The sequence below is a fragment of the Medicago truncatula genome, chromosome 2 (genome assembly GCF_003473485.1).
Source record: "Medicago truncatula cultivar Jemalong A17 chromosome 2, MtrunA17r5.0-ANR, whole genome shotgun sequence".
Classification (NCBI taxonomy): domain Eukaryota; kingdom Viridiplantae; phylum Streptophyta; class Magnoliopsida; order Fabales; family Fabaceae; genus Medicago; species Medicago truncatula.
The window spans coordinates 18126324-18142441 of NC_053043.1; the positions used below are offsets into that span (position 1 = coordinate 18126324).

At 32.0% G+C, this 16118-nt stretch overlaps 1 protein-coding gene across 1 annotated transcript; it reads left to right on the forward strand.

Moving 5' to 3' along the window:
• Nucleotides 1–1424: 1424 nt before the first annotated feature.
• LOC25486477 (mechanosensitive ion channel protein 10) lies at nt 1425–5006 on the forward strand. The gene is made up of 5 exons (XM_013608056.3): nt 1425–3005; nt 3107–3230; nt 3479–3772; nt 4001–4203; nt 4486–5006. Exons 1-5 carry the CDS (start codon nt 1618–1620, stop codon nt 4766–4768), a joined length of 2292 nt encoding a protein of 763 aa, XP_013463510.1. The 5' UTR covers nt 1425–1617; the 3' UTR covers nt 4769–5006.
• The last annotated feature ends 11112 nt before the right edge of the window (nt 5007–16118 follow it).

The following is a 16118-nucleotide window of genomic DNA, read 5'->3' on the forward strand; positions in this document are numbered from 1 at the left end:
TTTACCGATAAATATTTCATCAACACCATTATATCTAGAAATTGTAACCCGTAAATAAAATGATTAATCGTTAACTTTTGATATTAAAAGTTGTATCATAACATAATAAATCAATATGCTCTACTACCATTACATGCATGACTTTAATAGTCATATTTAATACATGAAGAATTAAGAAGATGGGTTGATGATGAGGTGCATATAGGATGGAGGTCTCTTGGGATGCCAACTTAGTTGAGATGCCGATGATGCATGTCTACGTTCCTTGCTTATCAAAAAAAATTAACATGCATGATTTCAAAATTCATAAATAGGAGGATGAAAGGGATGCAATATTTTATGATGTATCTAATATTTAAAATTATTTTTTAATTGTAATTTTACCAATACTTGATAGATTTACTTACCTTCAACTACTCTTGAGGTGTTATCTTAGTGGGTAGAGCTTAACATGGTAACCTTAAGGTGTCGAGTTCGAATTCGCTCGATGATAATTCTCCCCAATTATGAAGAGAAAAACCTTTCTCCGGACTAAATTTTGGATTATTTGCAATTTCCTAAAACTTGCAATTAAAATTACTCCATCCGTTTCACAATATTTGTCGCTTTTAAAGAATTTACAAATACCAAAAAATCAAATAAATTTTGTTATTTTTGATGAATTTTTTTGTGGATTTTCTATAATACTCTTGACCATTTATTAATTCATTCTATTATTTTTCTCTCTACAATAAATAGTTAAGACTATTTAATTTTCATTTTTCTCTTGACCATTTAATGAAACCAGAAGGAACTTTATTCCTAATAATTGACCTAAGATTTCATTTTCTCTCCGGTCTCCACCGTCTCAATAATGCATATTTCTAAAATTATTTAACAGTTGAACTGTCATTCATTTCACAATGTGCCTGTCAAGAAAGTACTTTTCTTTCTCTCAGTCTTTAGACTAGCCTAGTTCTTAAATGTCTCAAGTAGGGCTGGACAAAAAGCCGATACCTGCTCGAATCCGCATTAATCGGTAGATAAAAGAGTGATTCGGACGGATCATTTTCAGATGAACCGATCGTCAGGCTATTTTTGTCAGTTTCCAACGGATGACAGTGGTCGGTTACGGACTTGGATTTTCAATCCAACGGAACTCGAATCCGATCGATAGATAATAGTGATACACACTCTCAAGAAGTCTATGACTTATTCAGCATAGACACATAACAAGATAAAACAAAGAGTTAAATATGTTTTTGATCCCGATAAATATACCAACGTTTCGTTTTAGTCCCTCTAAAATTTTCCTTCAACTTTTAGAGGAACTAAAATGAAAAATTGGTATATTTATAGGATTAAAAATATATTTAACTCTAAAATAAATCTATTTGTAGGCATCAGTCTCAATATAACCTCTCCAAGATTAAAAAGTCCTAGTCAATCATGGTCAGCAATAACTATCTTTATCTGGCAGTGGCACACACCTCTACATAACCAAAAAAAATTCCCTGTTTTCTTCTTTGCTTGAAAATTTTCCACTTTGAAGAAGCTGCAAGCTAGCTCTATATTCTCTTTCAGTTAAAGTATAGTTGAAAATTCATAGTTAAGAATCTAGAAAGTCATAAACTTGTGATGGAACAAGAAGAAAAAAACATGAAAGACAACAAAACGACAAAAAACGAGGTTGTTCTTCGAATTTCCAACAACGAAGAAAACAGTGATTTTGGTGGTACCCATTTTGCTGAAACTAGTTCCTACTCTCCTCAGTTCATTTCCAAGACGGGTTCATCTCCATCTCCAAAAGGATCACATGCAGAAGCAGAACTCATGGAGCTTGAGAATCTCAGAAGAAGCAATGTTCAAGTTCCTACAACAAGCACTTTCTTGGCTAGGTCTGAATTTTCAAAGCCAAAGTCAAGAATGGTTGAGCCACCATTTCCAAAAGATGCAACCTTTGGTGAAGAAAAGACTCAAATGAAGAAGGTTGCAGTTGGTTCTCCAAGGGATGTTCATGATGGAAGTGGAACTGTTGTTACTCCAAGGACACCTTTGATTGCTACTCCAAGAGGGAAGGAAGAAGATGAAGAAGATGATGATGATGATGATGAAGAAGTGTACAAGACTGCAGAAGTTGAAGTGAGTAAGAGATCTGGTAAGAAAAAGAGGAAACTTTGGAGTTGGATTGAGTTGTTTGCTTTTGTTTGCATTTTAGGGTTTTTGATTGCAACCTTATTGGTTCATAGGTTGCAACATAAGGAAATTTGGAGTTTGGAACTTTGGAAATGGTGTGTGCTTACATTGGTAATTATCTCTGGTAGATTAGTCACTAGTTGGTTTATCAGTGTTCTGGTTTTCTTAATTGAAAGAAACTTTCTGTTTAAGAAGAAAGTTTTGTATTTTGTTTATGGTGTTAGGAAGAGTGTTCAAGCTTTTATATGGTTTAGTTTGGTACTTTTGGCATGGAGTTTAATTTTCCACAATGGAGTTAAGAGAACAAGAAAAGTTATTAGGGTTCTCGATTACATCACAAGGGCACTTGGTTCTTGTGTTATTGCATCGGCTATATGGTTGGCGAAAACATTGTTGATTAAGCTGCTGTCTTCACATTTTCAATCATCTAGATTTTTCGATAGGGTTCAAGAATCAATTTTTCATCAGTACATTCTTAGGACTCTTTCTGGTCCTCCTTTGATGGAGATGGCGGTAGGTAAGAGTTCGAGTGGAGGCCGACTCAGTTTCAAGACGTTGATTAGAGATAATGAGAAGAAAGGGAAGAAAGAACAAGAACAAGTCATTGATGTGGACAAGCTCAAGAAAATGAAACAAGAGAAGGTTTCGGCTTGGACTATGAAAGGATTGATTAATGTGATCAGGAGTTCTGGATTGTCTACCATTAGCTATACACCAGAGAGCATCTATGAAGATGTGAGTGACAACAAAGATAATGAAATTACTAGTGAATGGGAAGCGAAGGCGGCTGCGTTTCGAATTTTCAGGAATGTTGCTAAGCCAGGAAGCAAGTAAGATTTTGTTGCCCTGCAAACATTCCCTGCAATGTGATTTAGATTCATTTTTCTGGAATTGGCTTATCATATTTTCGTTTAACCGTTGAAATCATCAGGTGCATTGAGAAGGAAGATCTGTGGCGCTTCATGAGAATTGAAGAAGTAGAAAATTTGCTTCCACTTTTTGAAGGAGCAGTTGAGACTGGAAGAATTAAGAGAAAGTCTCTTAAGAACTGGCTGGTAAAGTCACTTGATATAGTCTTTAGTATTTGTCTGTCCATTTGATTATATAGCACCGACACTTCAGATTAAAAACATGTATTACTGTCCAGCACGTGTATGTATCTGACACTCGTACGACACCAACACATTCAATCACTTCTATTTTCTATATCTATTTTCGGTGTCTACATATCAGTTTCGGTGTCATGTTCAGTGTCTACATATCAGTTACAATGAATGCTCACATATATTACTAATGTTTGCAGGTGAAAGTCTACCTAGAGCGTCGATCACTTGTGCATTCACTAAATGATGCCAAAACAGCTGTTGATGAATTGAATAACCTTGCTTCTGCAATTGTCCTTGTTTTGTCCATTATTGTGTGGCTGCTTGTTATGGGACTCTTAACAACTCAAGTTCTTGTCTTCATATCATCACAGCTTTTACTTGTTGTGTTTGTGTTTGGCAACACAGCTAAGACTGTATTTGAAGCTATTATATTTGTTTTTGTGATGCATCCGTTCGATGTCGGTGATCGTTGTGTCATTGATGGTGTTCAGGTAGTTTTCAATTGTTAATAACATGGTTTTAAATTGTGGTTGCGATTACACTACATTCCTTTATATTGTGGGAAAATATAGTCGAAATTGCAATTGCGATTGCAGAGGCCTCAAAATCCTTTATATTGCAGACTGCGATTACAAACCATGGTTAATCGATATATCCTTTATATCATTAATATAGCAGATGAAGAAGTGCCTAATAAATTTATTATATGTATTTCACAGATGATTGTTGAAGAGATGAACATATTGACTACAATCTTTTTGAGATACGACAATGAAAAGATATTCTATCCAAATTCAGTTCTTGCAACTAAGCCAATCAGTAACTTCTACCGGAGTCCCGAAATGAGCGATTCTGTTGAATTTGCTGTTGATGTTTCTACTTCAATAGAAAATATTGGAGCCTTGAAGACTAGATTAAAAGCGTAAGTTTTTACTATGCTCTACCTCTAAATTTTAATATCAGAAGTCTTTTGTTGCATCTGTTATACTTGCTCTTGATTGCAAATCGATATATATTGACTTAGGCATACAACGCGATTCAGTTAATGGCTTAATAGCGGGATCAAATCCCCGGATTGGATAAAACATGAGGACCAAAACTGCATTTAAGCTTCAATTAATTTACCATTGAATGAACAAATGACTTTATATTGGTAATGTGAATTTCAACTTAATGTTGATATTTTTGTATAACATGTTTGCAGATACTTGGAGAGTAGGCCTCAACACTGGCGTCCGAACCACAACGTAATCGTTAAGGATATCGAGAATGTAAACAAGATGAAAATGGCTCTATATGTTAATCACACCATAAACTTTCAGAATTATACCGATAAGAGCAGCAGAAGATCTGAATTAGTCCTGGAGTTGAAGAAAACCTTTGAAGATCTTGATATTAAATACCATCTTCTGCCGCAAGAAGTTCATCTCGACCGCCAAGGAAATGTTAGCGACGAGAAACAGAGAAATAAAGGAAGGAGTTGTTAGACATAGTTGGATATTAATTAGAATTAGTTTAATGTAGTTTAAGGTGGTTAGAAGTTAGTTGTGATTAGTTGTTAGTTGGTTATATTAGTTATACTTTAGTATTACCAAAATTAGCTAACTTATGAGCAATTTGATTAGCTTCATGCCTTTCATAATCATGTATTGCATTGCTAAAAACTGATATAAAAGAGGATAAAAATGCTTAATGCAGTCCTTAAACAAGATAATTTCTTTTTCATTCACGTGACTCATTCATAGGGATATTATTCCTTCGTGGCTTGTTTGTTTGTGTACTCTTTCTGAATTTTGCTGCTTTCAACTGAAAAATTGCATAAGGTGTCAACTAATAAGAGAAGTATGAGGCGGTGAGGATAAACATGAGAAAAACTCACGTAGTTCAAGGTTTATTTTATATGTATTATTTGTTTTTCTCTTTACAATTTTTATTTTTTGATTCATTTGAAAGAGGTAGAGACAGGTTTATCAGTCTGTGTTTTCACAACAGTTTTATGTTGTGCGTCACAAATAGTGTTATGTGTTTGCACAATTTATATCATTCTTTTTTTGAACACAATTTATGAATCCATACTCCCGTTATGACCCAACAACTTCATACATTTATGTAATCATTCAACACTAAAAAAATGTTTAGTTATATTTTAATGAACAGAAATCCAACTTGGTATTCTTAGAATTTTTAATACTCGTACACTAGGACAAACTACTTGCACTTGACCCTTGACCTGATAACCAACTACTTGCACTTACCTGACAGTTACAAATGGTTCAATACAAGTTACAAATGGTAACTCTTGATCACATAAAATCTATCGAGATATGTGATTTGATCGACTTTTTTTTTTTTTTTCATTGGCTAACACATTCGATATTACACTTATGCTTATATCATTTAATTCGACATACATTTTGAATGCAACATATTTTGTGGCTAATCAGACACGGTTTAGCGTCCTAACATACATGTCCTTAAAGCAATTTATTATACCCTGATTTTGGACCTAAAAATACTCGTTCAAATTTCTTTTCTACCACTGATAATTGTCAATTTACTATTGTTTTACTTTGAACCTTCACTTTATTTTCATCTGTATATTTTACTGTCTCTGTCTCAAGGTATTTGCAAATCATGATTTTGCCTGTGTTTTTCTTGCATAAAACCATCCAAAGTGTTTTTTCTTGTGTTACAAGTCATTTGAAAACTCTCTGAATCATTGCATTACTTTTCTTGCATTTTATTTCAAAAATCATACAAAAAGGGTATTTTGGTCGTTTCCTGCAGTGGAACCCATTTTAGTCCATGTGTTTGTCTCTGAGTCTTTTCAACTTGTTTTACAAATCATTGTTGAGTCTTTGTTTAAAAACCATTTCAAAAATTGCATCTGAGTCAGGTTGAGTCATTTTAGTCCCTAGGGGCATTTTGGTCTTTTCCTGTCAAAATTTCGGCAGAGAGGTATTTTGAAATACCTCATTTTTGTAATTGGTTCATTTTAGTCCTTTTGTTGATTTTATTTTAGGTTTCACTTTACTTTTTTTTTTCAATTTACCAATTTTAATTCAATTTTATTTTTAATTGCATTCTGGTCCCTCAAACAAGTTTCCAGAATTGCACTTTAGTCCAAAACTTTTTAAAATTGCATTTTAGTCCATTATTAATTGCAGTTTAGTCCTCAATTTTACTTTTTTGCAGAAAGGTCCCTAGGTCACAACAAGTCCAAGGCCGAGCCATACAAGTCCAGGTGTCACCATTTCATTGGTCCAAAGGCACACTTGGCAGCTTATAAATAGTGCACAGTGTCAGAGATCCATTAACTACGTGCCACATCACAAACAGAGAAAGATCTTCTCTCTCTTGTCAATTAGGATCAAAACAGAAAAATCACCAAGAACAATTCACAAAACCCTAACTTTCCATAACCAAATTTCATCAGAAATTGCATCAATTCTCAGAGATTCATGGTGAATCTTCATCATTGAATCGTTTTTTCCTCTGCAATTTCAGTGCGAATTCGTCACCAAGTGGTGACAAACTCAAGCACGATCACAGAGCTTTTTTTTGAGAAGAAGAAGGAAAAAAGATGAAGAATCCGAACCGGTAAAGAAGAAGAAGAAGAACCGATTTATTTTCGGATTCACGCAACAAATCATCAAACAGAATCAAGTTCAAGTGTTTCCGAAGATCTTCGCTCGAAATCTCCAATTGAAACCACAAGTAAACACATAAACTTCATCTTTCTTGCTCAAACACATCAACACAGACAAATCAATGTAGATCTATGGAGTTTTAAGAAGTTTCATTCAAAACTGGAAAACCTAAAAAAATTCATTCGAAAACCGTGAAGAAATTTCTAGATCTACGTTGATTCGAGCCTTGCATGCAAAAAATAAGTTCAGATTCGTGTTTAAAACAAAAAAGGATATCCAAATATGTAAAAAAATTTGAAAACGGAGAGGTTTCGCATCTCCGGTGCGGCGGCGCCGCCCTGTTGGGCCGGCAAACCACCACGCCGGAGCGGCGAAGCTCACCGGAGAAGATGAAGTTCATCTTCTGTTTTTCCAGAAACCGGCGAGGGAGGAGAAGAGAGAAGTGAGAGCTTCTCTCACTAGGATGAGAGAAGAGAGAGAAAGAACATAGCAAAGTGAAAAAACCGGCGCGCCCTCCTTTTATAGGCCAGTGAACCGGACCGGTCCAATCCCTTTCATTCCTGGCCGTTGGATCTAGGGTTTGATCTCCTGGATCAATCCTGTGGTTCCTGTGCATCCGGATCTTTTAGGTTTGGGCTTGGGCTTTTTCCTTTTGGTTTTGCTGCGTTTTTGCTATTTTTCTTGCTATTCACACCTTGTTTCTTGCTATGTGGACCTCCTGCTTGCTTTATTTTTTTTTCTTTCATAAAATTCCTAAAAATTTTCTATGTGTTTCTTGATACATTTTTGATATTTTTGTGTTGTTTTTTTTTACATGTCAAAATTGATAAAAATATATGTATTTTTTGATTGTTTTTTTTCTTTTAGTGGAATTTTGTGTAATTTTTGCCATATTTTTGTTGATAATATTTTGATATATGATATGAATGATTGATATGCAATTTTGTGATGGATATGCCTCTGATCATGTGTTTGTTTGTACTGTTTTTGATATGATTTGTTAATTTCTTGTGTTGCAAGTAATGTGTACTTTTTACATTTTGTTGACATTTTTACCGTTTATCTCATATTTCTTTGCTAACTTGTTCTATCATTTTATGCCCTATTCTACTAACCATTTTATTTCTTGATTCATTCACCTCATAAGCATTCTATCATTTCATCTCCATTTCTCTTAGTTTAGGTCTTTTACTATTCATTTCTATGTTAAAGTTGACATGTAAATTTAGGTAGTTTCAATTTCTCCTTTTAATTTCTTGCAAGACCATAGAATGTAAACTAGGGCCAATGTAACGGACAATGGACTCTAATGATGTACACCGACACAAGCACCGACACGCACACAGGTTGTATGTTGATTTACCGCTTTAGATGTATGCTTAGGAAACGCGATACTTAGAAAAATATCAATTTTCCAAAATAAGTAAATTCCATCACTTGAAACTTTTCTTAATAAACCTTGGAGTCAAAACTCCATTGAATTTTCCCTTTATTTTCTTAATCAAACTCAAATGAACTCTAATTCCAACTTAGACCTTTTTAATAATAAATACCAACCACTCACCATTTTTTTTCTCTCATGCCTTTATGGCCTCTTTCCCTTCTTTAAAACCATTTTTTTTTTAAACTTAAAATCAATTGAAACACACAAAAATATTTTTGAAAGAGAACTACATGGAATTTTGATCCCTTAAAAGGGTATGTAGGCAAGAGGTCAAAACCTCTCCAAGTCCAATAAAATAAAATCTCAAACATTTTCTCCCCCCATTCTTAACACAAACAACTTCTCTTTTCAATAAATAGCATTAAAAATAAAGCGTAGACATAAAGCTAGGAAAACGGTTCCTATAGAGTACTATAGTCGTTTCGGGTGCTTAACACCTTCCCGTAACGAAAACGACCCCCGAACTTAGAATTTCTAAGGGTTTTCTCAATTTTACCCTTCCCAAGAAAAAATAGAGATTATCAAAGATTGAAAGGTTCAAGCCTAATTAATGACTTGATACCCCAAAATCGTGATAACACAATTCATTTATTTTTACCAAAATAGTGTTATCGACAGTGAATGGTTAAGTGGCTTTGCTGAAGGTGTTACCATGTGTAGTGCCTATGACACAACTTTGGAGAGTGTTTGAAGGTTTGAAGCATGTGAAAAGGTTACGATTGAGCAGTTGAATTTAATGGAAGCTCGATTTATAGACCATTGGTTGTGAAGGTTCGTTGATTGCTTGATTTAGAGTGGGGAGACAGTGATTAGGCATGATCTACCTTTAACCTTTAACTCATTAAGGGCAGCTGCCCCCACTACTTATTTGTTTTGTTTGAAGATTTTCAGTAGTTTTTTTTTTGTAGTTCCCACTAAAAAGTAAATAATACCCCTCACCACAAAGAGAGAAAAAGAATATGAAAAACTCTTGTTTATAAATAATTAAAATACACAATGATAATGAAAGATAATTGCTCTAATTAAAATACATAATCATAGCCGAAACATGTTTCTCAGCCACGGCGGATTATGATTATGTATTGATATGAATGTTTGTTATATAAATTTATTATTGAATATATTTATAATATCAGTTTTTTTAAACAAGAATATAAGTTAATTGTTTTAATATTTTTTAACATTATTTGAATACTGAAAATAAAAGTGGTATATATAAAATTAACAAATAAATGAAATAAACCACTTGCATTTAATGTTTCTCGCACTCTTAAATGAAAAATAAATGAAGTAGAAGAGTGGTAGAATAATGAAATGAAAATAGGATAAAAACAAAACTTTTTAAATGGTAGAAGGTAAATCATGAAATTTGTAGAGCTCGTTTGAATCATTACTGTCGTGCATAAGTAAATTTTGTAATTAAAATTATGCAACATTTTAATATTTGATATCTTATGAGGAAATAAGAATATACTATATGTATCATATAATAAATTACAAATTATAATAATCTTTTAATAGGATTATAAACCTAAAAAAAGTTAAAATAATAACTTTTAAGATAAAAGCTATGGTATAGAACTTGTGAGATTATAATAATTGAGTTTTGGAGGCGGATATCTATATGATTATAACTAAAAATGATTTTTTTTTTATTTATAACTAAAAATGATTTTTTTTATAATTTAATTAATATAATGAGAGAAAGAGAGACAAAAGTTACTCTAGAACTTATAGGGTGCCAATATAGTAGGGATGATCTGCCTTCTCCGATACCTCTAGCGTTTTTTGTTTTAAAAAATAACATATTTGTAAAATCTCATTGCAATTACTGTATAGATAAGAAACAAATATGAGCAATAGAAAAAAGAGTTTCATAGTTATGCAAAAGAGTAGGATTAAGATTGTATCAAACAGATTAAAATCAAATCAAAATGAATATGAAAAAATGAAAATGAAATCAAGAGAGGAAAAAGATGGACTAAGATTGTACCAAATATTGCAAAATAAAAATCAAATATTGCTTCTCTTTACTTTTTTGGGCAAATTATTATAGAAAATAATAACATAGGATAAGAATGATTAAAAAAGTTGTTGAACTTTTTCATCAAATATTATGTGTATGGATCAAAAGTGTTGCCTCTGAACAAATAAATAAAAAAATAAGAATCAACCAACAACAACTCTAATATAAGGAAGAGAGAATGATGAGATGATACATGAAGAGATAAGGAAATAACAAAAAAAGAAAGATAAATGGATCAAGGAAGGAGGAAAGTAAACATGCAATTGTTGTTACAACAATTGAACATATTAGGTGTGGTTTGTTGAATAGTTTGTTGATTATGAATTTACTCATGTATACCGTGTATTTATCAGCGATGTTGTTTGTGAATAATTTTGATCATGAAAATGGTGGGATAGTGGACGAGGTTTTTTTTTTTTTTTTGTGTGTGTAAGTGATGTGAGTTAGTTGGGATATATAAGTTATTTTTTCTATTTTTTAATTTAAATTTAATTTTTTTTAATTTAATATTTAATTAATAGAATTAGAGTTTTGGAGGGATTTTTTTAGGAAAAACTTGTAGATTATAATTTTAGAACTAGACTTCAACCCGTAATGCAAACAATATGAAAATGACTCTATATGTTAATCACACCATAAACTTTTAGAATTATACCGATAAGAGCAGAAGATCTGAATTAGTCTTGGAGTTGAAGAAAATCTTTGAAGATCTTGATATTAAATACCATCTTCTGCCACAGGAAGTCCATCTTTGTAATGTAAGGTCACAAGACCATAAGGAGAAAACAGGTTGAAAGTAACTTCTCAAAGGAAGGTGTTAGATATTAATTAGAATTAGTTTAATGTAGTTTAAGGTGGTTAGAAGTTAGTTGTGATAAGTTGTTAGTTAGTTATATTAGTTACTTTAGGATAACTATATGAATTGTGATCATACATTTATTTGCAATCAACTTCTCAATCCATATTTAAACTAGTATTACCAAAATTAGCTAACTTATCAGCAATTTGATGTAATCTTTCATTTGGTGAAAGTATGTAACACAGTTTTTGGGCTATTATTTTTTTCCCTAAACTGCTAAAAACTGATATAAAAGAGGACTGTAGCTAGAAATTTTGAGACATATGAAAAAGTTTAAAAGGAAACTTAATATTCTATAAAATGTTAAATTTCATTTTTTTTACAAAAATAAACGATATTCATTCATTCAAATTGATATAGTACATCGATACAATACAAATCCAAATTCGCTAAAAACAAAAAGGATGAATCTGTGAACAAACTCACAACATCCACATATTAATAGCATAAAACGGCAAAATACCTATGCCTGCAAATATGACTAATATGACTATATTCATGTCTCCGGATCTGCAACGCTGACGAAGCCAAAGTCATTGTCATTGATCGGATCTGCACTTGCTCAAAGCTAATCTTTCAACTTGAATCAAATAAACACCGCACTAAGACGGAAATAAAAAATACACCGCATAAAGACGGGAAATCAAAACAAAAAGAGTTGTTAAGAGACGACGAAATCACAAAAACTAAAGAAAACAGAAAATATGTGAAATCACTTATTCAATTAGGATATAAGAAAAAACAATTCGGAGGAGTGATTTTTGGATCAAAATTGACCCTAAATCACCCCTCTAAAAAAAAAAAAAAAAGGGTGACGGCTAGGATTTAAGAACGAGAGAAAAGAGAGGGGAAGAAAGGGGAATTCTGTTGTTAAATTTCATTTTAATCTCTTAATATCAAACTTTTGAAATAAACAATTTGGAATATTTTAATATATTTTTATTTTTGGTCAAGTAGCATAATTAAGTGTTTGAGGTTCGGTCTCCGTGAGCATAGCTCAGTTGGCAGAGACATGCATTATACTATGCAGGGGCCAGAGTTCGAACCCCAGACACCTCACTTATTCACCTTGAAAAACGTGAATTCTAGTCACTAGGTTAATTGACCCAAAAAGGAAAAAATGTTCGAGGTTCGAACTTCGATTAAAATTTAGATTAGTTCAGAAGTCTTAACTCAAATGACAAAAATATCAAAATTGTTAGGTCGGATGCCGTAACAAAAGTTCAAGCCCTAACTAATTCATTTATATGCGTGAATTTTTAATGACTATTATCGTTTCGTCTAAAAAAATAGGACTATTAGAGCTTTAAACTAGCATAAAAATGCTTAATGCAGTCCTTAAACGAGAAGTAATGTTCAACATGTTGATATATATTTTTTCCATTCACGTGACTCATTCATAGGGATATTCCTTTGTGTTCTTGTGTCTTGTTTGTGTACTCTTGCTGCTTTCAACTGAAAATTGCATAAAGAAAGCAAAGGTGTCGACTAATAAGAGAAGTATGAAGAGGTGAGGATAAACATGAGTATAACGATCACGTAGTTCAAGGTTTATTTTGCATGTATGATTTGTTTTTCTCTTTACAATTTATCTTTTTTATTCATTTGAAAGAGGTAGAGTCAGGTTTATCACTTTATGTGTCTTCACAGTAATATTATGTGTTTGCACAATGTATATGATTCTTTCTTTGAACAGAGTGCTTGTCGTGTGACAAAACTGAATTCAAGAGTAAACTATTCTGAAGAATGTTACCAACACAATGAATTTTTAAATGATTCGTTGATCACAAAAACTATATTTGATAGTGGTGAGAATGAAAAAAAAAATTATGCAACAATTTTAAAATATCGTTTCACTTGGAGAAATTTAATGTATAACTAGCTACATTTCGCACGGGTTGAATAACGTATTTTTCAAAAATTTAGTTCCGAAGGAGAAATCTTATAAATTACGGAAAACTATTGTCCTTTATAAATGTGAAAATCAAAGCTGCGCAAACCAAAATTTTGCAATACAGAGCCTAAAGTACTACATAAAAAATAACATAACAACTATTGTAATCTCTTATTCCTTAAAGTTAACCCGAACGCAAAATTTTGCCCCTAGATTTAACCTAACTTCTTTGCTTAATTTTACTGTATTAACCCTATTTAATTTAATCAAAATGTTAACGTTAATTGTTAGGGAAATCAAAATAAACAAATCGCTCTTAATTTTTCTCCTTAATTTTACTAAACAAATTATATTAACCCTAGATTTAATTTATGCAAAATGTCATCTCTTATTTATAAACGTTAACCTGTGACGCAATATTAACACTAGATTTAACCTAATTTTTTCGTGTGATTTTACTATATTAACCCTAAATTTAATTTATGCAAAATGCCGTCTCTTATTTTTAAATGTTAACCCGTGACGCAATATTAACCCTAGATTTAACCTAACTTTTTCCTGTGACTTTCTTATATTAATCCTATATGCAAAATGTCATCTTTTATTTCTAAATGTTAATCCGTGACGCAATATTAACCCTAAATTTAACCTATTTTTTCGCGTGACTTTACTATATTAACCCTAGATTTAATTTATGCAAAATGTCATCTCTAATATTAACCTAATTTTTCCCTCCACACTTTTGCATTTAATGTTTATCTAAAGTAAAATAAAATGATGTTCCCAATTATATGTTGTTTTTTTGGAAAGGAATAACCGTTAACCCATCTTGCTATACTTAACCTAATCTCTTACTTATAAATGTTAACCTGTCTTGCTATACTTAACCTATTTTATTTCTTAAAGTTAACCCGAATGCAAAATTTTGCCCTAGATTTAACATAACTTCTTTACTTAATTTTACTGTATTAACCCTATTTAATTAACCCTGTTTAATTTAATCAAAATATTAACGTTAATTGTTAGGGAAATCAATATAAACAAATCGCTCCTAATTTTTCTCTTTAATTTTACTAAACAAATTATATTAACCTTAGATTTAATTTATGCAAAATGACATCTCTTATTTCTAAATGTTAACCCGTGGCGCAATATTAACCCTAGATTTAACCTAATTTTTTTCGTGTGACTTTACTATATTAACCCTAGATTTAATTTATGCAAAATGTCATCTCTTATTTCTAAATGTTAACCCGTGACGCAATATTAACTCTAGATTTAACCTTTTTTTTTTGCGTGACTTTACTATATTAACCCTAGATTTAATTTATGCAAAATGTCAGGTCTAATTTTAACCTAATTTTTCCCTCCACACTTTTACATTTAATGTTTATCTAAGGTAAAATAAAAACCTTAGATAATCATGGCATAAAAAAAATTCTTCGAAAGAAAAGATGTTAAAACGACGGAACATTGTGATTCATCATAAAATATGTATGGGCTAATTTAGAGATCATATAATCAGTTTATGAAATTAGGAATTGACATAATATTTAGGATGAAAACAATTGGAACCAATGATGTGTGAATTATGATTACATATTATCCAAAATTATAAAAAAGAGTGTTGTTGTAGAGTTGCCAAAAAAGGATTGATACCCATATTTACATCAGATGAAATCAAATAAATAAGTAGCATCGGTGAGTGAAGATAATCTTATCTAGGATTAGAGTTAAGGTGATCTGTTGAAAGTGTGGATCATGAACACTAAATATTTATTTGGGAACGACTTGAACGTGCATATTTTTAGGTGGCTTCTCTAGATCAAAAATTAGCTTATCACCTACCTCTAACATATGTTCTCGGCAAAAGTTGAACCATTGACCGCCTAAGTATTTTTCGTAACTTGTTCTCTTTGCCGTTATCAAGCGACACTTATACCTTTTTTGAGTTTGTTTGTCGATGAGTGTGATTTTTTTCTCTATTCCTTTTAGAAATGTCTTTGATATCTCATTTGGGAAGTGCTAGGTACAAAACAAATTGCAGTGTTAATTAGATGTTATATATATAAGTACATTTCTAAAACATTTACCAAAACATTATAAAGATTTGTTGTAGGAAAAGAACATGTTTTATTTTGTTCAAGAGATTAGGAAAACAACATTATAATTAACTTGATACTAATTGGAATCAATGAAGGAACCAACAATGTGCAGATTAACGTTACATAATAGTTAGGTTTATAAAAAAAATTGCAAGTGTCATAGACTAACCAAAAAGGGATTTTTGCCAATATTTACATCAGACAAAATGAAAAGAACAAATGGCATCCCGAAGTCAAGATAGTTTATGATTACAGTCCAAAACGATGCGTCAAAATAGTAGAAGTTCAAATAGTTCAGCAACAAAGATCTACTTTGGAACAACTCGAACATGCAAGTTCTTCGGTGACTTTTCGAGATCAAAGATGAGCTTAACACCTTCTTGTTCTTTGCAGAAATTGAACCACTGTCCACCCAAGTATTTTTCATAGCTTTCTCTTTCGGTGGTAATGAGGCGACACTTATATTTTCTTTGTGTCTGGTCATCAATGAGAGTGATTGTTTTGCGCTTTCCTTTTAGAATTGTTCTTGACATCTCGTTTGGGAAATGCTAAACAGGGAAATAACAACAATATTAGTCTAATGCATATTAACATGGATAAGACGTATGCGAATATAGTTACATATAATTTATAAAATAAAGGTAGCATACTGATTTTAAGCTAAAGAAAATGTATCATGACTTCTAATTTATCTTCCTATTATCTTCCTAAAAAGGCTAGATAAATGCATTCATGTGCATTATATGAACCCCGTTGACCAATTAACATTGCTGAAACAGATGAAAATTAAGCATCGCTTCCGCATGTGCATCTATAGCTAGCACCATTTGACAATGATGTCTTCGAACATTTGGTGCAA